A 20,108-nucleotide genomic window follows, 5' to 3' on the forward strand; every position below is an offset into this window, starting at 1 on the left:
GGACTTGTGAAGAACTCTGACAAAAACAAAAACATTTACTTTTAAGAAATGATATAAACATAGGGAAGAAAGCTATGAGAGAAAGAAAATACATTAAATACTAAGAGTATTCCACCCAAGTGGCTGAGTTTATGTTGTCGAAGAATTTTCTGCTATAAGCCAACCAATCACTCTAAAACCAAGCTTCTGTGACCATGTGACTTTTGTAACAAGAAGCTTAGCTAAGATTATGCCATCTGTTGTAGCAGTTCACTTCTACATGTTTTGTTCACAAAGAAGCTCTCCTGGGAATTCCAAGGTAAGTCCAAACTATATCTTGTTCCATTGAAATAAGAGTAAAATTCAGTAGATTAAAGGAATGTGAATGCTGTGAAGTATTAGTAGTGATTTATTTTAGGGAACAAATTAAATGACACATTTCCAACTAACTTTTTTTAATGTTTTGAGCCAATAAATTACCATATAAGGAGCTTGTTACTTTGTGTGTATTGGTATTGTAGTTCCTAACTTGCCACATCTGGTCACCTATGAAGAATTTGTTTTGCCTTTTGGAATAAACTGATTTCTCAACAGTCTCTGAAACTAAGATCACGATCTTTGAAGCAAAGTGGTGTTAGAATGCATAACATTGTTAAATTCATGTTTGTCAGAATCAGGATACCAGAATTTGTGTTCTTGGAATATGATTTTTTAAATTTCCCATTTTCTGGGTACTGTATTAGATGCTTCAAACATTAAAAAGGAGCAGACATATAGGATTCATGCCTTCCTGGAATCTGAATATAAAGTAGAGAATGTAAAGTTTTAATAATTGTACAGATAGTTAGAGTCATTAGTTACAATTATGATTATGCTACAAGGAATAGTACTTAGTAATTGATTTATAGTTTTCATTATCCAAATATTTATTACAAAGTACCCATAGAGGCTAAGCAAAATACCAGATGCTCCCTAACTTCACAGAAAATACAGGTTGTGAGAAAGATATTAATCTAATTATAAAAAAAAATGCACTGAGTACTTTGAAGAAAAGGTATGATTCTAGGAGAATATGAAGTAGAAATTTTTTTCATACATGGTTCTGTAATAAGGAGAAATAACAGAAAAAACTATCATCTAGTAGGGATAAGAATTGTTCCATCTACATATGTATATGCTAGGTCATAAAATATATACTCTGTCACAGTAAAATATATATATTTTTAAATTTATATGTATGGATATATATGCATATATATATATATATATATATATATATATATATAGTGCCACTATATTAATTAGACTTTAAACATTTTATAAAAGCTTTCTTATAAAAGTGATGTTTCAGCTGAACTCTGAAAAATGAACAGCTTTTAATTAGTTGTAGAGAAGAGACAGAGAAGAACACGGCAAGTATTTGGAATAGAATATGCAAAGGTCCTGTGGTGAGTCAAGAGACAATTGGAAATTGAAGGCTATGATGGCTGCAGTAAGATGGGAAAAGAGGGATCAGGGGCTAGAAGTTGCAAGGCTTCTGAAGGAGTTTTTATTCTGAAAGCACCTGGAAATTATTGAAAGCTTTCAAGCAAGTTAGTGGCTTAGTTTTTGTTTTGAAATGATCCTTCTTGCTTCAGCATGTGGAACAAAACCGCAGTAATACAGCATGAGAGGATACATGGGGAACAGTTGTCTAAGTGAAAGAACAGGGGCTGGGGTTCTTATGGTAGCAGTGCAGGAAGCATGAAATGGCTACACTCCAGATTTAAAAGAGAGAACTTGTCACAGGATTTGGCATGGGTAGGAAAGGAGAGGAACATCAGGAATAGATCCTCATTGCCTGGATCAAAGCTACCATACCCTGGAGTGGGGGATGGTCACTTTGGGGGAGGGGAAAGTCAATAGTTCACTTTGCATAAGTTGAGTTTGAGGGACTCTTGAGACATCTTGGGAGAGATGTCTTGTAGCTGGTTGTGTTTATGAGTTTGATCTCAGAAGAGACCTGGAGAATTTGTGAATCATTCGTTGGTAATTAAAGCTATGAGCAAGTGAAGTCACTTAAAAGAGTATAGTAGAGAACTTTAAAACTGCTGTCATGACTAGACAACTCACCACTCTCCACCCAGGCCCATGCTCAGCTCTGCCAAATGGGCACTGGCACATGGACTGGGATATGAGAAATCCTGGATTGTATAGTTTGTTGAAGCGTGCACAGCCTGGCTTTCCTAATGTCTCCACTCCCATTCCCCCACCCCCAGGCCTCTTCAGGGCTTTCTCTGTCACCTACTGAATGGAGCCGGAACTCAACCTAAAGTTCAAAGTCCTCCCCAGGCAGACCAAATCTATCCCTTCAATCTTGGTGCAGACTGCTTCCAGCACAAACTATCTACTTGAATCAAACAACTTGTCACCCACTCCCTCTGCCCTGCAGCTTCCTGTCTCTGCTCCCTGGCTCAAGCTGTTCCCTGGAATCTCACTCTCCATCTCTCTCCTAATCACAGGCTGTTCTCCAACCTTCTGGGGTCCAGATCAAAGCCGGTTGCTTTCCTAAAGCTTCCCAAGCCCCATAAGGACTAGAACACTCCCCTTCCAGAGGCACTCCCTTGTGCGGGGTCCTGGTAAGCCCTGAAATTGTTACCTAACCATTTATATCTCTTATTTTGTATTTAGCAAGGTGACCCTCATTTTAGACTATGTTCTAACTAGATCATATCTCAGCTCTTGCCATTCTTAAGAGAGATATTCCCAGAATCCTTTAACTCTTAAGTTACCCTGGAAGCAAGTGTATAGTAGATTAGAGAAGACCTATTAGGATGCAGATGCTGGGTCAAAGATGGGGAAGAAGGCTGCCCTCTACCTGCTAAGTGGACAGTACATTCCCTCTGAGCCTCAATAGAACTATTGGTCTTCCCATAGTTCAGAATTCAAGTGATAACTGAAAGTGTGAATGATAAATCTGAGAATGCCAAAACTTGCTGAATTTTCCATGTCTCCTTTTACACTGTTGTACCTCAGAAGTGCCCTGTGAGAACTAGCTGACAGGGCAGATGGGTTACTGGTTACCTGAGGACCTGCCTGGTCCTGTTCGATGGAGGCAGCATGAGGAGCGGCCTCTGCTGTGCCGGGGCGCTGGCTCAAAGCATGGAGTGAATGAGTCATATAGAGGAAGACACTGGCAAGAATGGACAGATGGGGGAGGAGATGAGGGGATTAAAGGATTTGCCCACCTGCCCTCAATTGACCTGTCTGCACTCAGATTACCCACCCACCCTACCTCTCTACATGGTGCTCTGCTGTAGGGAACAGCATGACCGCACAGTGACCCTAAACAGCAGGGTTTTGCGTCATCCTGGCAGGGATGACAGATTGTGTTGAGCCAGAGGCACTCTCTGGTGCAAGTTCCCTAATAATCCCTGATTGTTTGCAAAATGCCAGAGTGTCTTTAGGAGTCTAGATTTATATTATAGGTAGTTGTGAGCTTAAATTCTGTGTGAATTAGGTTTTTTTTTTTTTTTTTTAATTGCAAGGCAGCAGACTCAATATTTAATCCCTGGCTCTTGTATTGTTAAACTAAGTACAGATACTACACTTAGGCAAAAGACCTAGAAATGATATGTGAATGAGCTTTTAATTCTGGATAAGTTGTTTAACCTCATAAATCGTCAGTTATGTGCAAAGTAAACAATGAGATACCACTACACACACACAACAATGAATGGTTAAAGTAAAAAGCCTGACAATTTCAGGTGTCACTGAGAATGTGATCATCTGTAACTCTCATGCACTGTTGCTATGAAAGTCAAGTAGAATTGGTCCATTTCTAATGAAATGTTTTAAAGATGCTATTTAAGTTGAGCACAGTGGTGCATACCTGTAACCCCAGCGACTCTGGAGGCTGACCAAGGAACATCACAAGTTGGAGGCCAGCCTTGGTAATTTAGCAAGACTGTCTTAAAATAAAAATTTTAAAAAGGGCTGTGGAGTTGTAGCTCAGTGGTAGAGCACCCCTGGTTTCAATCCCTAGTAACACACACACACACACACACACACACACACATTTGGTTTGGGGGATTGAACCCAGGGCCTTGTGCATGCAAAGCAAGCACTCTACCAACTTAGCTATATCCCTAGCCTCAGAGATATATTTGAAACATTGACCTCATACCCAATGACCTTGATGAATTATGTTACTAATTCTAAGAGTTTTATTCACAGATTATTTTTGATTTTCTCATATAATTATGTCATCCATAAACAATGGTTGCTTGCTTTCTTTCTTTCCAATTGTTACACTCCCACAAAATAGTGCCTGTAGTGCAATATTAAATAGACTTGATGGGGACTCTCTTGTATCATTTCCAGTATTGGGGATGTCCTTTTGAATCTCATCATTAAGTAGGATGTTTGCTATAGATGTTTTAGAGATATTCTTTATTAGATTAAGGAAATGACAGTCTTCCTAAATTTATAAGGGTTAGTTGCTTAAAATCACAAATGGATATTAATTTTATGAAGTATTTTTTCTGGATCCATGGAGATATAAAATTATATTACTTTGATCTTTATTAATATTTATCTGTATTCCTATTGATTAATTTTGGAATGTTAAACCAATCTGTCATTTCAAGAATAAATTCAGCTTGACATTGTTGTATGATTCTTTCCATAATTATTTTTGTTAAGATTTTTGCATCTTGGTTCATGAGAGAGTGCCATCTAATTTTCTTGTCAAGTTTGGCATAAAGGTTTTATTCAATTATAATGAATTAGGAAATATTCTTTATTTTCTTCTTCTTGCAAGAGTTTGTGTAATTTGGTGTAATTTCTTCCTTAAACTTTGGAATGGCAACTCTTTGGATGAAATGCTTTAGAGCTGGTCTTATAGACAATGATATAAAGCATGACTTAGACATGAAATAGTCAATTCTTGGCATGTGAAAATGTTCTTGTTTTTATTTATATCTTCCCATAAGCAGCTCTGGCCAGTTCACCTGTTCTTTTCCAGTTGTGTGTTGCCCAGCTAAGCAACTGTGCAGGAGACTGGTGAGGCTCCTTGAGGTCTGAGCCTGGTCCACAGGACTCTACATTCTTTCTTTCTGACCCCAGGCAGCCTGCCGAACATTGCTGAGCCATCTCCACACTCCTCTGACAGAATGAGTGCCCTCGATGGTGTCCCCTTCAAGGTACCCAAGGGTTTTGTGATCAGCACAGAGCCTCTCCCTGCACCAGAGTTCAGTATCCCTGCCTGCAGGGAGCTTCTGCTGGGTTCTGTGGTAAGTGTGCCTGTCTCTCTAGCTTCTTGTCCCTGGGTCTGAGGCCTGAGAAAGGGCAGCTTGATCTGCTTTTGAATAGTCTGGGAAGCTTGAATTTAATCCAATAGAGGGGGGGAAAAAGTTTCATGAAGAAACTTGGTGGCTAGGTGATGAGGGTTGTTCAGTGGGTCTTGTTTTAAGCTGAGGATACTGAGAGGCTGCTTATATGAAGTGAGGGGCAGTTACTGCAATGGTGCTCCAGTTCCCCTTCTCTACCAACTTGTGGCCATGTCTAAAATTCCACCATTAAAATCACTCTTTTGGGTAAAGACTTATTCTCTGTTATCCTCTTAAAATGCAGACAGTTGCCTAGGGCACATTAGAAGGAATTAGAAGGGAGTGCTATTACACAGACCCATACCTGGAGGTGGCCTAGAAGGACCTCATGCCCCTGGTTCACATCCCTAGATTACACCTTGCTAGGTACACATTCCCAGGGTATATGGTGGTATTAAAGAGCTGTGGAGCTAGCCTGGATCCCCTGGGGCCTGGGCTCACAGACTTGGTGCTCTACTATCTGCAGGAGTGTTTACAGAAAAGTTTGAAGGTCTGGTTTGGCTCTCGCTCATTTTACACATGAGAAACCTGATGTTTAGAGAAGGGGGATATTTATTCACAGTTATTGGTAGTGATAATATGAAAATCCAGGTCCTGACTCCAGGTAATTTCATATTAGCTAAGAGTAGAACTTGGAATGAGATATAAGATACCAGTTGGGGAAGGCAAAAACTGGGGCGAAGGGTTGTTGCAGGGAATTCAGGAGCATAGAGCACAGTCCTGGGGAAAATCAGGTAAAGAGGTTGAGTGACCTCGAGGCACAGGAGAAGACCCAGTGTGAACTTGCTTCCTCTGTAGATCCAGGAATCACAGGCTCATCAGAATCAAGGTTTACAGCTGGAAGTGGTGCCACATGCCTATTATCCCGACAGCTTAGGAGGCTGAGGCAGGAGAATTGCAAGTTCAAAGCCAGCCTCAGCAACTTAGCAAGGCGCTCAGCAACTTAACAAGACTGTCTCAAAATACAAAATAAAAAGAGCTGGGGTGTGGCTCAGTGGTTGTAAAGCCCAGAGCACAGTGTCTATGGGATACATGCTGCTCTGTGTAGCAGGTGCTCTGGCTCTCCCCTAACAGCCAGTGCTGCCTGTCTTCTCTTTGTGTTGTTGAGAACAGGAATTTACTTTACCAACCCTGCAATGGAGGTAGATTGTCACAGTTTTTCCCTCCTGCTCAGCTCTAACCACACTGAGAAGAAGTTGTTCTGAAGCTTCCCTCTCTGGAAGCCCTTTTCCTTCTGTATGTGTGTGGTATATAGTGGTTATAGTAGTAGTCATTTAGAATTATCTTTCCTTTTATGGTTTTGACCACCTGAAATTATAAAGGATTTCTCTTCTGTTTCTCCTAGTACTTTCTCGTGTCATATCATATATTTGAATCCTTTTTGGAATTCATCTTTAGACTGAGAATGAATCCAACTTTATTTTTTCCAGCTAGCTAACACAATTTATTGACTACATCTCCTTTTCCTACTGCTTGACTATCTCTCCTTTTCCTACTGCCACCTTTATTACTTTTTAAAGCCCCATATATATTATGATTTATGTCTGGATTTTCTATTATGTACCTTCAATCTGTTTGGGATAGTGCCATAGTTTAATTATCGAGAACTGGTAAAGCCAGGTCTCAGTTCTCCTTATTTATATTTTTGTTACCAGAGTTTTTATAGCTATTTTTATTTGTTTGTCTTTCATATTAAATTTAGAATTATAGTGTGGCATTTCAGAATAAAAAAATGTTGGTATTTTATTGGGTCTTTTATCCCTCTAAGTCCCACTGACTGTCTCTTTATCTCTCAGTCTTTTTCTCTCCAAGTACGCCTCAGTTATGAAATTGCCTTTTTCCTTCCTCTGTCTTTTATAACCTACCTGTTTTTGCTCAAATCTGCTTTTTCTAACCATTTATTCTGCACATGCCTATAAATATCCACTCTGTGCCTGGCCTGCCCCGGGCCTTAAAGATTCAGAGAAAGAAATAAAACCTGGTCCCTGACCTCAATCAGGCAGTCACATTGGAGCTGCTGAGTCAGACTTCTCTCCTCAAGGCAGGGTCATGTCAGTGAGAGAGGCAGTGCCTGTGTTCTGTCCAATATCTGTGTCTTTCTGCCTATCTGCCCCTTCCTCCCTCAAACACTACTTCCCCTAGCCTGTCTCTTCCTCAATTGGCCATGGGAGAGCACTAAAATTGCCCTTTAAAGTTATTTAGCCATTTTTTTTCAGTGCTAGTGATCAAACCCAAGGCCTTGGGCAAGCTAGGTAAGTGCTCTACTACTGAGCTATACCTGCAGCCATACAATTTTTAATGGAGTTTTATGTTTTCTATTCTTAACTTTAAAGGTAAGAAACAGGGCTAGGGCTGTAGCTCAGTGGCAGAGTGTCTGCCTAGCACATGTGAAGCACTGGGTTTAATCCTTAGCATGCCTTTATTTATTTATTTTTATGTGATGCTATCAGTCTACAACTACAGAAAAGAAAGGTAAGAAATAGGAATATTCTCATTTTTTAATTCAGTTATAAATTGAATCAAAGTTAGAATAATTATATAGATTCCAGATTGCTTTCGTAGGTGGCCTAATAGTCAGTGGGGTGAGCACTACAGTCAGGTAGATCGAAACACAAGTTCAACACCCATCTATCTGTCCACATCTGTCATCTATCTGTCCATAGCAAATTAAAAAAATTAAGTCTTGTTGTGTGTACTGGCACATGCCTATAATCCCAGTGACTTGGGAACCTGAGATAGGAGGATCCAAAGTTCAAGGCCAGCCTCTCAGCAATTTAGCAAGGTCCTAAGAAATTTAGGGAGACTTTGTCTCAATATAAAAAGTAAATAGGGTTGAGAATATAGTTCAGGGTTAAAGCACCCCTGCATTCAATCCCCAGTACAAAAAAAAAAATTATGAGCCTCATTTTCATAATCTGGAACAAGGAATGATACCTGACCTACTAGTTAAATTCAACAAAGGTTAGATTATATATTTCCTGGTCCCCAGGGTATCCCTGGATGAGAGCAAAGTGGGTATAGGGCAGATATTAACTGCTCCATAGGGAGGTTTGTCTGATGAATGGGCCTCCAAGGCTGACTGTTCAGTGGCAAACTGCTGGGCTCTGGTGAACACTTCTTTGTGAAGAACGAGTTTTATTGGATTTTTTTTTTCTGAACTAGAGATTGAACCCAAGAGTGCTCTACCACTGAGCTATATCCCCAGCCTTTTTAATTTTTTTTTTTTTTTTTTTTTTTTGAGATGGGGTCTTGCTACATTGTTAAACCTGACCTCAAACTTTGGAACCCCTTGCTTCAGTCTCCCAAGTAGCTGGGATTACAAGCATGACCCATTGCACCCAGTTATTTGAGAGATTTTTAATGTAGTTAGCAATGACATACTGAATGGCAAAGGGTTTTAGATGTTGCATTTCATTCTATTCAATCATTTCTCATTCTGCTCTTTATGCCAGAGCTTGCCAATAAACTGTTACCGGTATCCATTTGCCCCAGTGTTAGCTAAAACTATTGGTGGGAGTGGGCTGTGTAGGATGCCCAGGACTCCGAATCAGAAGCTGTCCAGACCTGGTAAGTCTTTGGCTCATCAGGGTCCCCAGGCCAGCCATTAGGGCGCCTCCCAAGGTCCTTGTTTGCCCCATCTGGACCTCACAAAACCTTCTCTCAGCAGCATGACTTCAGCCTGGAAAGGAACACTCTTTTCTGGGTGGAGGCTGCCATCCGAGGACCCTGCTCGTACCAGTGCAATGATCTGAGGACTGTGTCAGCCCCTCCGGCCTGGCTCTTGCTGGTCAGTCCCGAAAGTGGGCTGGCATTTGCGCCTGGCACAGCCAGAGACGAAGAGGATGGACCCCAGGAGCCGCTCGAGGAAGAGGAGAACGAGGAAGAAAGCTTCTCTGCCAGCGAGGAAGAGCTGGACTCCAGCAGCCCGCAGCCCGGTTCTCTAGGGCGCCCTGGCTCCAGCCATGGCCTGCGCTCCCTGGATGTGCTGCGCAGCGTGAGGTCCGAGCTGGCTGGGGCGCGGCGGCGGCTCTCTGAGAGCAGGTTGGCTGCCTGTCCCCGCGCGCTCCTGCACCGCTTTCGCGGTCACCGGGCGCTGAGCCTGTGCCCCTCACCGCCACCCGGGCCTGCACCCCAGCTCCCCAACGTCCCTGCACCCCAGCCCCCCAACGCCCCCGCGCTGCCCCCACGGCCCTCGACAGCTGGCTCCATGCCCCCACTGCGGAGCCACAAGCCCACTGTTGCGGTAAGGACTGCCTGCTCCACCAGGGCCTCTGCTGGCCAGCCTCACCTCTGCAATTTCAGCTCCTTCCTCCCCGTGCTCCTTCCTTCTTAGCTTTACCTGTTCCCATCTGGCCCCTGTGTGCGGCCCTTCTGGCCATTTACCTAGAATATTCTCTGCTTAGCGGAACCCGTTCTGTTTCCCTGCTCTGTCTGCTTTGCCTCTATTGGGGCACATTTCATGATGATTGTAATTACTGGTACCTGTCTGTTTCCTTGGGTGGAATGAGTTCTTCTTTTAAGGCAGGGATCAGATGGCATTCATTTTTGTTTCCAGGGCATCTAGCAGCAGATTTGACCCATAGAGGGTTTTTAATGAATGTTGAATTGCCTTAATGAAGGAGACACAATTCTAAGGCCTCCCATGGATGAATTTTACTGTAGACTGGGTAAGCTGGAGGCTCAATCAAGGGATAGTCACTGTAGTAACTTCCTGCCAAACACTGGGTTGGGAGAGATAAGATCCAAACCACAGGACATAGAGAGTTGGTCAACGGGGTGTGGACAAGGCCAAGCCCTGTATAGTAGGATAAGGTGTTGAGAGACAGAGAGGGCTTCTGAAGGATGGTAAGGCTTCAGGCGGAAATAGTGAGCTGGGCAGAACCCGGAGGAGAGGCAAACTTATGGTGAGGCCAAAGAAGCTTCATCCTTGGAACCTTTACTCTGTCCCTTCCAAGGCCTTATACCCAATTTCATGTTCTTCATTAAATGTTCTTTTTCTTTAAGAAGTCCTCTCCAAATTGTTTTAAGTTATCAGACTCCACAAAACCTAGATCCAGAGCAGATGAGTTAGATCAAGAATTGGTAGCAGAGAGTAGCACTTAAGCACAGCTTTCTGCCAGTCAAGCCAGGAGATGCTGCAGAATGAGGCCAATGAGGTCTAGAACAGCCATGTAGGGAGGATGGGGTAGATATTCTGTTGATGAGGAAACAAAGACAAGAGTAGACTCTTCTCCTAAAATGTGGATCTCCACCCTTGAGGTAAACAGTAGTCCCTAGAGTGGGGTCATATTAGGGAAACCCAAGAAGAAGGGGACAGATGGGTGGGGAATTCCTACACCCCACGTACACTTGGCCCCAGGAGCTAGAGCGGCAGCTAGTCTTTCCTTGGAAGATAGAACTAGGGTGCTGTGTTCAGGGCTAGCAGAGGAGTTCTACTGTGTGGAGAAGGGGTGCTGGCAAACCAGCTGAAATGCCTTCAAGTCACCTTCCTTAGTCCAGCATTTGTGTGAGTCTCTCAAGCACAACTGAGGGGTTGGTGTGCCCAGTTCCTACCCTACCATACACCCTGCCAGACCCCAGCCCAGATGAACTCAAGAAGGAGAGTCTGGCTAGGAAGATCTTTTCCTGCCCCATGAGGTAAAGAACCTCTGAGTAGGGTTCAGCTCCCAAATGTGTGTTGTGTATCAGGGTCATTAACTTCTCTGAACCTTGACTTCAATATCTGTAAAAAAAGATAGCAGGGTGGACATATTATATTCCTTTCCTTTCCTTCCCTTTATTCTTGAGTTAGAGCCTCACTAGGTTGCCCAGGCTGGTTTCAAATTCCTGGGCTCAAATGATCCTCCTGCCTTAGTCTCCTGAGTAGCTGGGACTCCAGGAGTGCACCATAGCACCTGGATACCTATCATATTTCTTTTGCAGGGTATTCTAAGTAATAAGTATTAGCCTTCACTGACAGTTTCTGTATGCCAGGCCCCTTTGCTGATCCCTTTATGCCAGGCCCCTTTGCTGATCCCTTTGTTCATGTTGTCTTATTTAAGCCTCGTTACAACCCTGTGAGGTACTTTTGAGATTGCCTCCATTTTACATTTAAATAAAGTGAGTAGACAGTGGGGAGCTGGGGTCTTCTGGGCTCTAACCCCCCCCACACACACCCCCCATGCTAACTCCTACACTAGGTATAGAAAGTGGTACACAAAGGCACTTTTAAAATGTCCAGCCCAGCCAGGTGTCACCTCCTTTGGTAACTGACATGCCAGCCTCTCTGTATTTCAGTCTCTCAGTCCGTACACCTGCCTGCCACCCCTGAGGGGAACACCCCAGCCTCTCAACTCCCATAGATCGCACCCTGATTCTACAGCTGACCTGCTGTCTGCACTGAGCCAGGAGGAGCAGGACCTCATAGGGCCAGTGATTGCCCTGGGATATCCCCTGGGAAGGGCCATTGAGGCTCTACAGAAGACAGGGAGACAGAGCCTGAGCCAGGTAAGTGAGGGACCCAGAACTGAGGGGCTGTGAAGCTGGAGCCAAGTGAGTGGCCATGTGGTTTTGTATCTTGAATATGTTTTGAACCTCAACCTGGTATTAATTATTGGGGTTGTGAGCAAACCTCTAGTTCCTATGCTACCTCCTCCATAGGAGTTATCTTCACACCTACTCGGGGAATCTCAGTATTCTACTCCTGTCTAGCTCTTGCCCTAAATACAGGAACTGGAGCTTCGTGTAGTCAAGAATCTTTCTAGAATAGTCCAGTAGAACTTTATCTAATGAGAGATGTTTTTATCTGTGTTGTTCAATATAATAGCCACTAGCCTACTTCATTACATTCAATGTGGCTAGTGTGATTGAGAAACTAATTTAAAATTTTCTAAAATTGTAATTAAATTTAAATCCAAATAGCTACATATTTAGTGACTTGGAGGGCACAGCTCTAACCACTTTCCTCAATGAATAGTTTATCAATACCCACATCCATTTCTCCACATCCTTCCATCTGGCCAAGAGTATTTATTATTTATTTTTTAAATTGATTTTCAAAAAATAAATGACAGTGGAATGCATTACAATTCTTATTACACATATACAGCACAATTTTTCATATCTTTGGTTGTATATAAAGTATGTTGACTGGCCAAGAGTATTTATTGTGCACTTTTTGGATATACATATGTAGCTGGGAGCTATAGGAAAAACCAAGGTACATAAAAACCAGTGCTGTGGGTTGGGTTCCCCAGGAAGCAGAGTCAGATGAAGTTTGGCATGTAGGATGCTTATTAAGGAGGTCCTTGGGACCAGCTGCTATGGAAGGGAGGGGACAGAAGCAGAAGTGGCAGAGGAAGAAGAGCTGTAATGTAGGACCAGAAATAGCATCAGCTAATCCCACAGCTCTGGAACCTCTCTGGCCCCTCAGAGTTGCCTAAGTGAGGCTGATATGACCAGGCTTTCTACCCCTACTTCAGGCAGTCTTTGTTCATGGGAAGGGTGTGACGTGAGAGACATGGATCTCAACAGCTTAGGCAGTCCTTGAGGGTGTCTCCTATCCCTCCCAGCCTCTGGGGTAATGAGTCCTTCAGTAAAGGGCCTCTGGAAGGTGCATCAGAGTTTACCACCACCAGATTCTATTTTCAAAGAGTACTCTTATTGCTAGAATTATGGACACTCAGTGATGGCACTCAAAGGGTAGCACTTCAATCTTCTGTAGTTTGGGGAAGTAGGTCTTGACTCCCAATAGAAGCCAAGAATGTGAGAGCACCTGCAAAGGAGTGAGGATCCCCAAAGTACCTAAAAAGAGCTGCTGGTTACAAGATGCCTGGGAGCATAACGGGCATGTATAAGTGCTGCGGAGTATTTCTGTCATCTGCTGCTGTGCAACAAACCGCCTGAACCTTAGTGCCTTAATCAACAACCATGAATTTGCTTATGAGATTCTGTGGGTTGGCAGTTTGAAGTTGGACTCAGCTAGGTGATCTTCTGTTGGTCTCATCTTGATCTCTCTTGTGGCCATAGTGTAGTGACTTCGTTGGGGCCAAATAGCTTAAGATGGGCTTGTTCCCAGTCCAGAGGTTGGTGTCAATTGTCAACTGGACTACACACATCCGACAAGCTAGCTCACTTGGTTCCAAGAGTGAAAACTTCAGGGCCTCCTGAGGCCTGGGCTGGAATTGTACATAGTCACTTCTATCTTATTCTGTTGGCCAAAGCATGTCATAGACTAGCCCAGATATAAAGGTAGAAAAATAAACTCCCTCTTGATGGGAAGAACACCCCAAAATTTATGGTTATTCTCAGTCTACCACAAGGAGGTTCTAGTGAGTAGGAAAAGCTTCATGAAGGGACCACACATGGAACAGGACTTCCAAGTCTAGATAAGACCTGGCTTTGAAATAAGGAGAAGAGTAATAGGGATAGTGTGAGCAAAGGAGTTAGAGGCAGAAAGGAAGTGTGCAGGAGATCTGATCCAGTTCGTCTTGCTGGAGAAGATGCATGAGGCAGGCTGGTGGGAGATAAGACAGGGAAGGGGAGTTGGGACAGGTTGAGGGTACTTTGAAAACTGGGCTGAGACTTTTATAATAACCTAGTAGGCAAAAGGGAATCATAGAAAGATTATGAGTGAGGACAGGAGGTGGCATTGAATGCTATTGTCTGTACCCCTATTGTAGCATCTCCGTTGTATTTTCTAAATATCGGGGCTCTTCATGGCTAGAAAACTGGTCACAGGGAAGTTGGCACTTATTCCTTTTTCTCCTGTCTCCACCCCACCACTGCCAGAGGACTTGAACTCCTTCTCCTCCTTCTTCTCCTTCTCCTCCTCCTCCTCCTTCTCCTTCTTTTTTGGTACTGGGGATTGAACCCAGGGGTATTTAACCACTGAGTCACATTCCCAGCCCTTTTTATATTTTATTTTGAGACAGGGTCTCGCTGAGCGCCTCACGAAGTTGCTAAGGCTGGCTTTGAAACTGTGATCCTCCTGCCTCAGTCTCCTGAGCTGCTAGGATTTCAGGCATGTGCCACTTCCTTCACCTCCTCCTTCTCCTTCTTCTTCTTTTTTAATTTGTTTGTTGTAGATGGACACAATACCTTTATTTTGTTTATTCATTTTTATGTGGTGCTGAGAATTGAACCCAGTGCCTCACACATGCTAGGCAAGCACTCTACCATCGAGCTACATCTCCAGCCCCTACACCTTCTTCTTAATCACTGATGACTGCAGAATAGTGAGTGGGTCCCTGAGGTTCAAGACTCAGGCCTGCTCCTGGGTGAGGGAGTGACAGGAGAGTGATTCTTAAACAGGAGCCAGAGCAAAATGTGCTGCTGCCAGGTTGGGAAAGTGGGGAAATGCTCCTGATGTTCTTCCCAACCCACTCCTGCTTTTTCTCTACCCTGGGTTCATAAGTCTATGCCCTATCTGGAGGAACACTTTCAACATGGTGACCCCCATGCTAGCTAAACTGGGTGGGGAGGAGGGGTTACTAACAGATTTTTAATACTTTCTTTGCACTGGTCCCTTAATCTGAAAGTCTTCAGTTAGGTCTCAATTCTACAAAGTTATTATGCTATTACTGTCCTAGGCATTTTGCAGATGAGGAAACTGAGTCCAGGGGGTTCAATAGCCTGTCAACGGCAACAGAAGTGTTGAGGTCAGGTTGTCCTGATTCTGAATCTTTGTTGGACAGTGCTTTTCTTTCATTCTCTATGTGAAAACCTCCTAGGACAGCAACCTTGTCTTATCTGAGATTTAAGAGCATATCTAAAGTGGCCCCTACCCTTAGCTGACCTTGGCCAAGAAGCTGGATAGGAGGGCTGTGAGGTTCAGGCCCATAGTTGGGCTTTGACATGCCTCCTCAGTCCCTTTGCCCACTGTGACAAGGCTGAGGTCTCAGCCCATCATTGTGGAATTCTGAAGATTAGTCAGAGCCAACACAGGGCACTGGCCTCCCAATGTGTTGGGTTTAGATCCTTCTCCCCTTGAAAGGAAGGAGAGCATCAGATGATGGAGATAGTACACTTAGAAGAGTCAGGAAGAGGAGATATAAGAGGAGATTCAAAAGATAAGCTCTGTGGTCTGGGGTTGTAGCTTAGTGGTAGAGTGCTCTCCTAGCATGTGTGAGGCACTGGGTTCAATTCTCAGCATCTCATATAAATAAATAAATTAATTAAAGGTCCATTGACAACCCAAAAAATTTTTTTTAAAGGATAAGCTCTGTGGGCTGGGGTTGTGGCTCAGTGGTAGAGCTCTTGCCTAGCATGCATGAGACGCTGGGTTCAAACCTCAGCACCACATAAAAATATAATAATAATCAAAAAATAAAAATATTGTGCCCACCTATAACTAAAAAATAAATATTTAAAAAAAAATAAATAAAAGATAAGCTCTGTGCCTCTCTCCTTCCTTTTACAGATATGATGTGCCCAAAGGACAGGCTTGAGCAGCATGTGTAAGGGTCCAGGGTCCAAGCTCAGAACTTGCTATAGGACTCCAGACACACCAAGCTCCCTTTTTTGTGCTTCCCTGTTTATAGGACAGAGGAGGAATAAGTATGTGTTTGGAACCAATGACTTCTGGAAAACCCATCCTGGGGTCTGAAGGTGACATTTAACCTAGGGCCTCAGGCAAGCTTGGTACCCTCTACAGTCCCATAGACCCAAAAGCTGACCAAGCAGCAGAATCTTTAAAGTGCAGACCCCCAGGCCCTGTCCTGAAGAGCCCTGATCTATCTGGACCAAACCCAAGAACCTATAATTTTAGAAGATCTGCAGATGGTCTAGGTATGCAGCCTGGCATGGTGTGGAGGTGGTCAGCTGTCCCTTCAGCCAGTGATTCTTAACTTTGGCTGCACATTAGAATCACCTGGAGAACTATAAATACATCCCAGTGTCCAGGTTACGCCTCAGATCAAATATACTGGAGCCTCTGGTGAGGCCCAGGCACCAGTAATTTCCAAAATTCCCAGGGTGGTTGTAATGAGCACCAAGGCTGAGAATCATTGCTATGGGCAAGCCAAAAGGTAAAGGGAGCATCCACCATCTGCCCTTGCCTTTGCCCTCCCACCTTCTGAAGGTGAAGTTTTCTTCAGAACCCCTGTCCACTGCCAAGCTACCTCAAAGCTTTTCCTCTAGCAACCAATCTCCTTCTCAGACAAGAGGTCAAGTTATCCTGGAACCCTGGGCAAACCACCTGCCCTGCCTTGACCTGTTTCCCCAGTTGTGAAAGGCAGCCTTGAGTGTGTGATTTTCCAAATGTGCTCAGAGCGAGGTCTAGACATTCCAAGCAGAACTTCTGGCAGGAGTGCTGGATTCTGGGCTCCCATGGCCTTTGCCCTCTGTTCTTCCAGGCAGCTCTGATCTTAGCTTATTATTGAAGCCTCATATGCTAGGACAAACAACTCAGGAGTGACGACAGTTTGAAAACCATTAGGTTAGATGATCTGCACTTTCTGCCCCACTCTGCAGAAACCCAACCTGCTCCTTCTCGGCATATACTCATAATTCTTGTGGTCTGGAGCCTTCGTTTGACACCTACTCCCTATAAATCCTGCTTTGATTTGCCTGGCACTGATGTTGTCCTGTGTCTGGTTTATCTCCCCCACTAAGCTGTGAGTTCCTTGAAGGGTAGTTCTTAATTCAGTTTATAAACATAGCATATATTTATTGAGCTCCTTCTGCCGCCATGCTGGTGCTGGAGACCCAGTGAACAGAACTGCCCAACCTCTCCCTGTGGAGCAAAAAGCGAGTGGGTAAGGAAGATTAAGTGAAGCAATTACAAAGTTGTATGTGCTGTGCCAGGGAGCACAGGGTGGTCTGGGCGCACTAGAGATGGCACCCAGTGAAGACAGAGGTGGCAGAGAAGCTTCCCCAGGAGAGCACTGAGGCTTGCATTAGCTGGGGGAGCCAGACAGGCAGAAGCCTGGAAAATATTGGATGGAACTGAGCCCTAGTAAAGAGGCAGCACTTTATCCTAAGAGTAAAAGTAGCCCCTGGTGACTTAGGCAGGGAGTGACTGGAGCAGGTGTGCAGCCCTGTGGGATCCTCCTCTCCCTACCACCCCTCCCTCTGGTTCTGGTGCAGGACTGTTAAGCCTCAAGGAGCTCTGGATGGCAGAGATGTGTCTGGGGTAGGGTGGTTATGCATAGGTGTATATGGCTGAGGAGACTCCTTCTCCAAGGAGGGTGGGCAGGCTGGGGTGAGTGGTGCACATGTGCAGGATTGCCTAGGGGTGGCAGGTGAGATGCCCATCTGAGGCGTGTCGTGGTCCCCACTTAGGTTCTGTGAACATCTTAGCCCACTCTGAAAGTCCTTTTCCTGGATTCCAGCCCCCAACTTGGGACAGCCAGTGAGGTGAAGACCCATTGTCCACCTGTCCCCAGGTCCTTTTTTCCTCTTCTATTAGCCCATGGTATCTCTGGGGCCCCATGGGATGTGGTGGGCTCGCCAATCTGCCTAATTCTGAGCTCAGGCCTTAGTGAGGCCCTGGGTGCCTCTACACCTCGTCTGCTGCCTCTGCCTCTCTTATCATCCTTCCCTCTTTGCCTTCTTCCCACCCAGTTTCTCAGCTACCTCGGTGCCCATGAAAGGCTTCTGCAGCAGGGCTACGAGGAGGCCCTGGTGGACGAGGCCATGGAGATGTTCCAGTTCTCTGAGAGCCAGGTCAGCTGGGCCTCCTGCCTGGGCTCTAGGGGCTGGGAGGTATGGGTCACACCAGTTCCCAGAGTAGCCTGTGGGCTGGACAGGAGATAGCCTGTAGCCTCAGTCCAGGGGAGAAAGAGCCAGCCCAGGGAGATGAAGCCGAAGATAGGGGGAGAATCCCGAGATGTGGGGAGGACAACTGGAGGCGAAGAAAAGCAGGGGTTTTGTTTTATTTAGCTGAATCAACACAACAGACATTCGTGAATGCCCATTCTTTGTCAGACACCCAGACAGGAATCAAGGGCCACACAGAGATACTTGAACTCCCCAGAATGCAGGCAGCTGCAGGCCTCACAGAAAATTCTAAGTGCTTGATGAATACTGCTTGCCTCCAACCCTATTCCCAGCCAGAGCACCTGTTCATAGAGGCAGCCAGAGGGACAGAGGTGCTGAGGAGGAAAGGGGTCAGAAGAGGAGGGCAGGCAAGGGCTGCATTATGTGAAACCTCAGCGATGCTGGCGCACCTGGCGCCATTGTGCACCCTTCTTCCTGCCCCAGTACCTGAGCACAGGGGTCAAGGCCAAGTGAGAGGGGAGAGGTGAGGCCGGGCAGAGCCAGTGGCCAGGTCAGAACTTCTTTCCCTGGTAGAAGAAGAGTTGGGAGCCACATCACACTTCCTACACATAGAGGTACAGGAAGACGGCAGATGCTGCCGAGGATTAGGTTCTTCTGGTTTGGGGGGCCACAGCTTTCTGGGATGAGGTGCAGTAGGTACTGGGGAGATGCTTCCAGGGTGTAGTTGGGCCTTGCAGAGCCCCCTCCCATCTCCTCCTCCTCAGGCCGGGGAATTCCTACGCCTCTGGGAGCAGTTCAGCGACATGGGCTTCCAGCCACACCGGATCAAGGAGGTGCTGCTTGTCCATGGCAACCATCACGATCAAGCCCTAGAGGAGCTGGTGGCCTGTGCCCAGTGACCGCTGAGGCATTCTGCAAGGCCTGGGCAACCCCGTCCAGCCTGTTACGAAAACCTAACAAGACTAAGGAAGCCGTGCATTCTCATTGTGTAAACAATGCCAAGGGTGGGAGTTGAAAGCATTGCCCCCTTGCCTCCTGGAAGGGGCAGAGGGGAGAGGGTGGGCAAGGAATCATGTTTTTCATATTTGTATTTGACTCTTCAAACTATGTGCATTAATCACTTTGACTTTGAGAAAATTAAAACAAATAAATCATGGCAGTTCTTTTTTTAATATTTATTTTTTCAGTTTTAGGTGGACACAATATCTCTATTTTACTTTTATGTGGTGCTGAGGATCAAACCCAGAGCCTCATGCATGCTAGGCGAGCGCTCTACCACTGAGCCACAACCCCCAACCCTTGTGGCAGTTCGTTTGAGTCCTGTAGGCTCCTGGTTTTGGTTTGGAAAGAACATCTTAACTGTGGGTTAGAAGCCTTGAGTTCTGATGATGTCTGGAATCAAGGAGTTTTTGAGCCTTAGATTCTCAAGAAAAAGTAGAAAGATTTGACCAGGTCAAAATTTAAAAATTTTCAGACCTAGCTGCTCTCCATAAGGTATTCTGATTCAAAAGGCATAGCTTGGCAGCCATCAGGAATCTGTTTGCTTGCGGGTTTCTTTTTTTCTTGGAGATAGTTCTTTCTGTTATCCAGGCTGATCTTGAACTCCTAGACTCAAGTGATCCTCCCGCCCCGGCCTCCTGAGTAGCTGGGGCTATCGGTGTGTGCTATCATGCCCAGCTTGTTTTGTTTTATGTAAGAAGCCCCCTGGGTATTCTTTACAATGTACTAGGCCCACAGCTAGTGTTTGTGAACCTCCAGAACAGCCACTCTATGCCCTCTGCTCTGACAATCTGGGGTCCTATGTCAGTCTTTCCTCCTTGGGGATAGGGAAGTTGGTACCAGAGTAGCCTCTAGTCACCCCAGGTCTATCCTTTAGAGGTCCTCAAGAATTGAGATGGCCAGTTGCTATAGTGGCCCATGACTCAGGCAAGCAGAGGTCAGAGGCCAAGATGCTGGTGCCCTGCCATCCCAGCTGGCCCACGCAAAAACCTGTGGCAATTACCACAAAATCCAAACCTCCCAGCTTCACTCCACCCTGCAAATGGGGCTGGGCATGGAGCT

General features: G+C 45.1%; 1 protein-coding gene across 1 annotated transcript; it reads left to right on the top strand.

The window, feature by feature from the left end:
* The first annotated feature begins 1,277 nt into the window (after window positions 1-1,277).
* On the top strand, window positions 1,278-19,206 carry Ubap1l (ubiquitin associated protein 1 like). Its single transcript, XM_046426646.2, has 6 exons — window positions 1,278-2,597; window positions 5,086-5,252; window positions 9,016-9,591; window positions 11,625-11,834; window positions 17,892-17,993; window positions 18,812-19,206. The coding sequence occupies exons 2-6, from the start codon at window positions 5,133-5,135 to the stop codon at window positions 18,944-18,946; spliced, it is 1,143 nt and encodes a 380-aa protein (XP_046282602.1). The 5' UTR covers window positions 1,278-2,597; window positions 5,086-5,132; the 3' UTR covers window positions 18,947-19,206.
* The last annotated feature ends 902 nt before the right edge of the window (window positions 19,207-20,108 follow it).

Source organism: Marmota monax, unplaced genomic scaffold (assembly GCF_021218885.2).
Source record: "Marmota monax isolate L192 unplaced genomic scaffold, Marmota_monax_Labrador192_F-V1.1 WCK01_AAM20220418_F8-fsc00078, whole genome shotgun sequence".
NCBI classification, from domain to species: domain Eukaryota; kingdom Metazoa; phylum Chordata; class Mammalia; order Rodentia; family Sciuridae; genus Marmota; species Marmota monax.

Excerpts from the sequence above, each read along its gene's own strand:
- Ubap1l (XM_046426646.2), top strand. The coding sequence starts at position 5,133 with ATGAGTGCCCTCGATGGTGTCCCCTTCAAGGTACCCAAGGGTTTTGTG. Across the intron at positions 5,253-9,015 it reads AGCTTCTGCTGGGTTCTGTG|CATGACTTCAGCCTGGAAAG; the intron begins GTAAGTGTGCCT and ends TTCTCTCAGCAG. Across the intron at positions 17,994-18,811 it reads TCCAGTTCTCTGAGAGCCAG|GCCGGGGAATTCCTACGCCT; the intron begins GTCAGCTGGGCC and ends CCTCCTCCTCAG.